This window comes from Austrofundulus limnaeus, unplaced genomic scaffold (assembly GCF_001266775.1).
Source record: "Austrofundulus limnaeus strain Quisiro unplaced genomic scaffold, Austrofundulus_limnaeus-1.0 Scaffold133, whole genome shotgun sequence".
In the NCBI taxonomy this organism is placed as follows: domain Eukaryota; kingdom Metazoa; phylum Chordata; class Actinopteri; order Cyprinodontiformes; family Rivulidae; genus Austrofundulus; species Austrofundulus limnaeus.
The window spans coordinates 220,321-229,145 of NW_013952535.1; the positions used below are offsets into that span (position 1 = coordinate 220,321).

Genomic DNA, 8,825 nt, shown 5'->3' on the forward strand with positions numbered 1-8,825 from the left:
GTGATTTGTAAGCTTGATTTCTAATTGCAGAGATTCAGACTCAGATGACAATTCTATTATAGAATGTGAGTATTGTACTGCAACAAATGTTTCCAGTTGATGCTTTCTGGTTGTGCCGTTCCGTAACATTTATGGCCAATCAGATGCGCTCTTAGTGACCTGTGTTCCCACACCCGTTTAGATTATTTGTGGCTAAAAATGCCCCGAAACAAATACCAGTTGTGATACTGGGAWACTGGTATCAACACTCCACTGAATGTGTTACAGAATGAAAAACACTGAAGACCCCTGCAATAAAATGATTGATGACATCATTTCCTTTCATCTCTTGTACTGTTTACAACTGATAGTTAGATATTTTCAGGCATGTTGAAATGATGATCCACATTTAGTAAACATCCCTAAAGCACAAGTGGATAACGAGAAAAAAAGATTTCYGTTTATTGCTTTAAGTTGATACGGAACATGGTTTTTTAGATCAATAGATTTGCCTCAGTTTTARCAGAAAAAAGCTGCCTATGATCGACACTAGAGGGCGCTGTGATCCCTCTGAGATGAGAGCTGGSTGGGCACTGACAGTGACTGCTGCAGCTGAGCCTCAGCAAACTGACCAGCTGGCTGCTCTCAGAAACAAAAGGGCTTGGAGGCTTGGCAAGAAACACAGAAACACTGGTATTTGCCGGGGGTGGGGGGTGTGGGGGTCAGTGGGCTGTAATCAGAACGAACACTGAATCCTGCCTGCTCAGCAGCAAACACAACTACACACATACACACACTGCGTTTAATCTAACATCCAACGCTCCACATGCGCCGTCTCATCGACAGGCAAAGTATTTCCTCCACTGGTCTGAACTTCACCTCCTCCGTTCATCCCGAACATTTAGGATGTTCGCAGTGAACTGTGAGGCTTGACCAGAGCTCGGTTACGCAAACTCTTAAATTCCTTCCTCACCTGTGTACGGTTCGATTTATTACACCCCTTAGCACAGATTTAGAACAATAAAGTTGAGCTCTTAGCAGAGGGAAAACAGGCTATGAAGACAGGAAGTGAATTCAACCCGAACATCAACTTGTCTGTGCCTGAACAGGTGTGCACTGAGAAAATGTCCCTTACCTTAAAGGCTCTGTTATGGAGACTGAATAAAGCGTGAAACGTCCCGTCCAGCAGGCCCATGGAGTCAGTGTTGAGCAGTAAAGGTGAGACCAGAGTGACGTGTTTCGCCCCGGACCACGGCTTCAGCAGGCTCGATGCCCACTGCTCTGTGTCGCCTCCCACGTTGTCTAAAATAAAGTCAAACCTGGTGGGGCGAGCACAGGTCGAAGATTTTGAAGAAAGCTTAAAAAAATCCAAGCACAATTACAAATTTAAGGCACAGGTTTTTTTTTTTATTTGTTCTACTGAAATCTAAAGGTTAAAGTTTTAGAGGAAAACAAGGAATTGGTCAGTGGGCAGAGTGGACGTTCATATTATATTTTAAATCCAACCTCCATTGGACTCCAGTGTGAACGCATTATGAAGTCAATGCTACACGTTAGCATGTCCATTCTGAAGTTGGTCAATCAGAATCGATTAAATAATTATCGGACCTGTTTGTTTAGTTCAGTGTTTACAATTGAGCCCGTTTCTGGCTGGCTGCTATCAAAATGAGGATTAAGTCCAAAAATGGAGAAATAGGCAGATATAGGGTTTTGATTTAAAGGTGTGCAAAAATAGCATTTCGTCAAAATATAATGAATTAATGCCTTATCAATGTATCATTTGAATGAACTATCTAATTCTGAAGCATTTTTTGAGCAGTAGCAACAAAAGAAACTGATTTTGAGAAAAAAAATGCCTTAAAATTTTGAATTTTTCCATGTGAGCTAGAAATGTTTTTGTTTCTTTCCAACTGGGAAATCTTAATATACAACTAGACATGGGTTTTTACGATGTAAAAACAAGTGCGCATTGCCTTGTAGCATGTCCTTGCCTGCAGCAGTGGACTTGCAGAATGAAATGTGACCAAGTTCAAATGTGTTTCCTATACCAGCTTGTGCTTGTCAAGTCAGCAGGTGTTTGTAATGAGGGTAATTGAGTGACAATATGAAGTTTGTAGAGATTTTCTGTTAAAGTTACTGTTGCTGGATTTCGAACCCTGATCTCCTACATGAAAGCCCATGGCACTAACCATGAGACCATTAGAGCTGTGGTAGAGAATGAGGCCAGGGTTTGGTTTGTATGTGTGCAGAAAGTGGCCACATTGCCAATGTAATGGTTGTCACTAAATTGAAAAATATTACAACAATAAAACAATATTAGGACAATATTATAGTAAAACATCAAAATACAATCATATTAGTATTGTAAACACTGAACTATTGAGATTAAATATTATTAAACTATGGTGCAGTTCTGAGTAGATACAGCAGGGGCAGTATTGCACCAATACAAGGCTCCATTGACCCCCATTATAAATCATTAAGCATTAATATTTCCAAAAATATAAGTTGTACAGGCACCAAAGGTCATAGCCATCATTTGGCACAGGAGCTTTACAAATATAAATTACAATGGCAGTTCTAGGACAAAGTATGCAGGAGGAGAAGCATGGCAAATTGGAGATTACTTGGATGAGAAACGAATCACAATAGTGTGCACTGAAAATACTATTTGAGGTTTCAACTTTAAATTGACATAAAAAATTACTTAATAAATTTACATAAAAATAGAATTCAGACCAAACAGTGACGTATTATCATAACCAACAAGACAGATTAAGCCATATCTCTGGATAAACTTATGATATCAGAATGATCCAGTATCAAAATGTAGCTTTTAAAGCAGGAATCTAAAAATGTAGTTGGGTCATTTTGACCAAGTTTGACTTAATCCTCATTTTGATATGTTGGGTCACAGGAGTGAAGCGACGTAATTTTAACTATGCTTATAAGACCCTGAAAGTAACATTAACAAATAACTGCATTTCTGGATAAAAACACAACACATTTCTTATAATTTAGGCTATACTTTTAAAACCTGGCCATTTCTAAAAGCACAAAAACCAAAATTACTTCTCCATCATTTCCAGCTGTTCGGCCACATCTCCTGCTGTGTAGTCCACAACCTCGTCAGCCCCCAGCCCTCTAACGAGGCCTTCAGCGTTGTGAGAGCAGGTGACAGTAACATGTGCACCCCAAGCCTTTAAAAGCTGGCAGTGCATGGACACAAACAAAACAAAACAAGATTTTATTTGCACCGAGAGGCCTCTCTTTCATGACTTATGAATCGATAGTTCCCACAGCTACAGGAATATATTTTGTCTTACTTGAATAGAGAATGTTCCAACACCTCCAGATGCTCCTGTGATCAAAACTCTGAGAGGGGCAAAAGTAAAAAAAAAAATGGTTCAGTTTCTGCATGACTCATTTTCAGCAAAGCTATAAATAGAAGCCTCAAGAGGTAAATATTCTGCAAAACTGTAAGCCTAGGCTATTCAACTGGTGGCCTGCAGGCCACATCCGGCCCGTGGGTGGCTGAAGTTCGGCCCAATAATTGGTTCAATAATCTCTTTTTAAATCTAAACTTACAAGAAAAGTCAAAATTATACCGGTTTTAAATTTGGCAAGTCATAAACTGCGTTTCCATTGAACATGAAAATGCGTAAATTAGAAATTCGAAAATAAATTTGCTCAATGGAAACACGTCAACTTCGAAAAAAATTACGTTTTTCGACAAAATGTTTTTACGCTAGGATGAGGTGGTTTTTCGGCCGTATCGAAATTGTTCTTTTTCGCAAAACTGCAATGTAAACACTTTTTTCACATCACGCGAGTCACGTGATCAACAACCGGCTGTTTCTAGTGGGGAAAAAGACGACGACGAAAAAGATAACAGGAAGTAGAAGTAGTAGTAATATCACAGAAGTAGTAAAAGAAAGTAGTAAACTCACTGACTACAATTTCCCAAAAACATAGCATACGTAGCCACTCCCAAGTATAAGGGACTTGTCGCTGAAAAGCCTCGATAAAAGACACCGACGTCTCCTCTGATGATGAGCGCTACTGTCGTGGTAGCAACAMGCTATGTGTTTACATCCATYGCCACCATGTTTGTAATGAATTACCGCGAGAACAAACATATTCACGCGTGACTTTAATAGCATTTCTTACTTAATGGAAAGTTTTGTGCACATTTGCAATGGAAACGCAGCTAGTGATGTCAAAATATTTGTGTTAAATAATGTGTTATTTTTGTTTTTGATATTGTTTTATTATCACTGCACTTATTACATAGGGTTTTGTATGTTGTAATCATGATTAAATGCAGCAAAATAAACTATTTCAAAGGTAACAGATCTTTGTAATACTTGGTTTRTTTACATAATGACTTTAATTGCTGGATGTTTAGCCCCTGAGCTTTTAACCTGCATTAACTGTGGCCTCCGGAGCAATTTAGTTGAATAGCCCTGCTGTAAGCTAATATAAAAAAAGAAGAGAAACGTGCTAATAGAATATTAAGAGGATTAAACAATTTGACAAATAATTAGAACTATTTGACTGAGATTTTTGTTCACCACTGAGATACAGAGCAAAACAATTCTAAAACCTCTGCAACTACAGTCAAATACAGTTTAACTATATCAGAAACACTACATCTGTTCTGTAAAACAGCTGCTATGAGGATTAAAAGGTTCATCAAAAACTACCCCAAATGAGGCAGATGCTTGCCTTTTATCTGAGGAGTTTTCCCTGCAAAGACCACCTGCACAGACAAGTGCTGACAGGGCAGTATTGGCTACATAAGGGATGGACGCCGCCTCTGTGTGACTCAGGGATGTTGGCTTCAGGGAAACCTGTAGAGACAGACAATACTTCAAAAAGCTTGAGCTGCTGAATAAATTACGTAGAACACAAAAGGAAAACATGAGCCAATTTATGTGTCTCTACAACGGGAGGAGAAACTGCTGCTGCTACCGAACTAACTTAATCCTGATGCGTTCTTACACTACAGGGTCCAATTATATTATGAGTTCAAAGTCCTTTTTTTAATCCGGAAATTTGAGTGACAGTACAAATGACTGTGATTCCTATAGGGAATAATTAAATAAACACATTGCACTCATTGTATTCCACAGACTCTGAAGCTCACCTCATATTCCGTCAGAGWCACATATTCTGCCAGACTGCCTTGTTTCCACGGAGGAATCGCAGCCCACACCTAGAGGACCAATATGACATTTAACAAGGTGAACACAGCTCAAATTAACCACCCACTCGTAGACTCTGAGACAGGATAATCAGATGTCTTAGTCCTGATGGTTCCTGTTGTTCATCACAAATTAGTTCCTTATGGCAAATGCTGTTTATTTGTGCTCATTTATTACAGTACGATTTAAGACAAATATGCTAAATGATGTCTGGAAGAACACAGGAACGTGAACACGTGGGAGAGAGCGCAGCGGGCGTCTGTAATTATGAGTCAGATTCGTGTAACGGCCGAGCAACGAGTCATATTTCCTAGAACAGTCAGTGAACGRTTTAACCCTGAAGTGGCACGCATCGGGGAAGAGCAAGCTAAGAATGTGGGCCATAAATATAAACCCACATAACATCAGGGAAAAAAATTATAAACGCATATGAAGTTAAAAAAAAATAAGACTTTTAATAAATATATTTTATTTTAACTTCAAAGCAAGGGTTTGGGAGTTTGCACGTTCTCCCCACGCTTGCTTTTCTCCAGGGACTCCAGCTTCCTCCCACAGACTGAAAACATGGAGAGGTCGCCTTCTGGCCCAGGCCCCCCCTTGCAAAAAATATCTGTGATCTCAGTGGGATTTGCCTAGTTCAGTAAAGGTTAATAATAATTCAACTTGTTTTGTGTTTAGCCTGAATCACATGTTACTTCTGTAGTAGAAACATATGTAGGTTTGCTTGAACATTTGCTCCACTTTTGTTATTGGAATGTAAAAAATAGAAATTGGGGTAATTAAAAAAAGCTAACTTAATAAGTTGAAATAAACTAAAAGTTAACAGTTTTAKACCAAGCTTGGCATTGTCGTCTTTGAATAAATACTTTACATTGAGGATGGTAGTGAAGTAGCAGGTTCAGGTTCAGTAGCATGAAAATATTTTTCCATCCAGTTCAAGCTAAATAGTTTACACTGTACTGTGAAGGTGCTGGTACTGTGATGTGCCTCTGTTTATTTTGTGTTTCTTCAACAAATGTGTGTGTAATGAAGCATTTACCTCATCACCTGGAGCAAAGTGAGTTACCCCAGATCCACAGTCCACTACCACACCTGACAGATCACGACCCAGGATTAATGGAAACTCACTATAGGTGTTGATTACGGATAATGGCTCCCTTCTCAAGTTCAGCAATGTGGCCCCATAGCCTCCTAAACATAGAAAAGTTCAAACTCAAATTATCATCATGCTTTCATCTGTTTAACATTAGTAGTATTGTGATTATTTACCTCTCATAGACACATCCAGAGGATTTAAACCCGCCGCACTGACTTTTATCAACAATTCATTGGCAGAATTAATAGTTGGTATGGTGATATCGTCTGTGAACTTCAAAACTCCATTAGAACCATACTGATCGATGACCCAGGCTGACATGTAGCTCTGCGGTCTTGAAGGTGAACTGCAGACAGTTCTCCTGAAGCTGCTGCATCCAACTTGGGCTAATGTTCTGGTCCAACCGACTGCTTTTCCGTTAAACAAACACAAGAGTCTTTTTGATGCCATCGCTCTGACAGACCCCATTTAAACCGACTTCTAACAGTCACGGTATAAGGACCACAATAACGTGATGTTTAAAGTTCTTGTTATGTCGACAGCAAGCTAGCAGCTACAGCTAGCATTAGCATGTTTAGCTTATCGGCGTTCAAACGTATCATTAAAGTTTATAACAGCCGAAAATAAATAAGCGACAACAGTCTTGCAAGCGAATTCTGTGTCATATTTCAATTATAACGAAAGTACTGATTCTAAATACTACATACAACGCTTCTCTTTCGGACACATTGCTACAAACTGGCTACCAAATACATTAAACTCTGACCCTAAAAGGTAACCAATCAAATTTTAGTATACAAAAAATCTAACCAATAGCGTAAGAGAGTTGATTCTGACGTAGACACGTTCTTGTTACGTTGACTGTCATTGATTCCTGTCCAAAACATCAGCCATTATCACAATTTCTAATTTAAAAGCAAAAAAACTCTATTCACTATTATGAAGCTTGATTATTAACTACCTATTTGTAAAATCTATTTTGTCTGACTTTAAATAATAATAATAATAATAATAATAATAATAATAATAATAATAATAATAATAATAATAATAATAATAATAATAATAATAATAATTTTATAAACTGGGAATTAAAAAATAGTTCATTGCACTGGCTCCATGAAGACTTAAATATTTAAACTTCATAATGTTGTGATGAGTCTAATATCTTAAAAAGGCAGATGTTTATGAAAAATAAAAGTCAATATGCCTGAATGGTTCACTCAACTCTAAAGTGATTGCTGWGTGCTTCATCCTCTGGAGAGCGAAATGTGCCAATACATAGTGTAGCAAAATCTAACGGGAAAAGAACATGTTAATAAAGAAATCGAGAAAATTTTGAATGAGCATAAATGGAGGAATAAAACAAGACARAAAATCAATGGTTCTCAGGTTTCAGAAACTGAACTATGTGATAAAAGAGAGGCCAATGGCCTGCGACTGTGTGCTCATGATTCAGTGAAACCAAGCAACAAGCAGCAGTGTTTTTAAGCTGACTCCCAGAGGGAGGAGAACACAGTAAAAAATTGGATGCGTTTTCARAGCTAGCTCATTATAGCGGGCCTGYCTAATGAATTATAACACTGCCATGCTACTGAGTCCTGGGTGTCATCTTTCAGACCGGCAACCRGGCAAAAATAAACACTTTAACCTTTACTTGGGACAAGATTGGCATTGAGAGCAGACTTAGCTTYAAATTGGCATTTTCAGGAGAGCCATTTTTTTCCCCCACTGAAACACCATGTGAAGCTTTTCTAGGCCTTCCATCTCTCTCAGGACCTGTGGCCCAAAATCATGCGACTGCTCTAAAAATAACTGATCTAATTTAATTTSGTGATCTCGTAGAAAGGTGGAGTTTAAAGATTAACCCTTGGGTCACCTTGCTGGCCTGGCTATTCAATAGGCTAGACACCAAAGCAAAGGGATGCAAGTCAATTCATCAGAAAAAAAAAAGAATTAAACAGAAAGCCCCAAAATTTTGATGCCGGTAATTAAACAGTGCATTTGTCTGGCTGGCTGTTTTTAGCTCAAATATCATCTTTCATTTCCCTGTTAGTCAGATTACATTCAAATCACCAGGCTGAATATATCATACCTGAACGTAGGTAGAGGAAGAACACATTAAGTTCTGGTCCAGCTGCCTTGATAAAAGACAGGCTTCAGTGAACGCCCTTAAAAGAATCATAAAAACAGAAGCATCACTATCTACTGTACCTGGAACATAATCTGCTGTGTTTACAGAAGAGTATTTGGCCTAGTTAATGAACTTGACCACTGAGTCACACAAAGGAATTTGAGTTTTAAAGGGATCCCCAATCAGCTGCAACATTAGACTTTATTTGATAAACATCTGTTTTAACTGTAAAATAAAGACTGTAAAAATATTTAGTTTTGTAAGTTTTTAAAAACACATTTTAACACGGACCGAGCCATTTTATTTACACGCATAGCATTCTGGGTAGATGATGACGTGGATAGGTCCTCGGTGCGAGGCTGCTAGCGAGCTATATCCACCCTGAAGGTTAATCTTGGACAATATCTGA

General features: G+C 38.4%; 1 protein-coding gene across 1 annotated transcript in view; it reads right to left on the minus strand.

The window, feature by feature from the left end:
• The window catches only part of LOC106522613 (reticulon-4-interacting protein 1 homolog, mitochondrial), a 12,935-nt gene extending 5,899 nt beyond the window's left edge, over window positions 1-7,036 (minus strand). The window contains exons 1-7 of the mRNA XM_014015686.1: window positions 6,456-7,036; window positions 6,226-6,377; window positions 5,129-5,197; window positions 4,708-4,832; window positions 3,306-3,354; window positions 3,052-3,188; window positions 1,115-1,298 (exon numbers count right to left, since the gene is read on the minus strand). Coding sequence (XP_013871140.1) covers window positions 1,115-1,298; window positions 3,052-3,188; window positions 3,306-3,354; window positions 4,708-4,832; window positions 5,129-5,197; window positions 6,226-6,377; window positions 6,456-6,750 — 1,011 coding nt within the window. The 5' untranslated portion in view covers window positions 6,751-7,036. The remainder of the gene's footprint in view (window positions 1-1,114; window positions 1,299-3,051; window positions 3,189-3,305; window positions 3,355-4,707; window positions 4,833-5,128; window positions 5,198-6,225; window positions 6,378-6,455) is intronic.
• Between the last annotated feature and the right edge of the window lie 1,789 nt (window positions 7,037-8,825).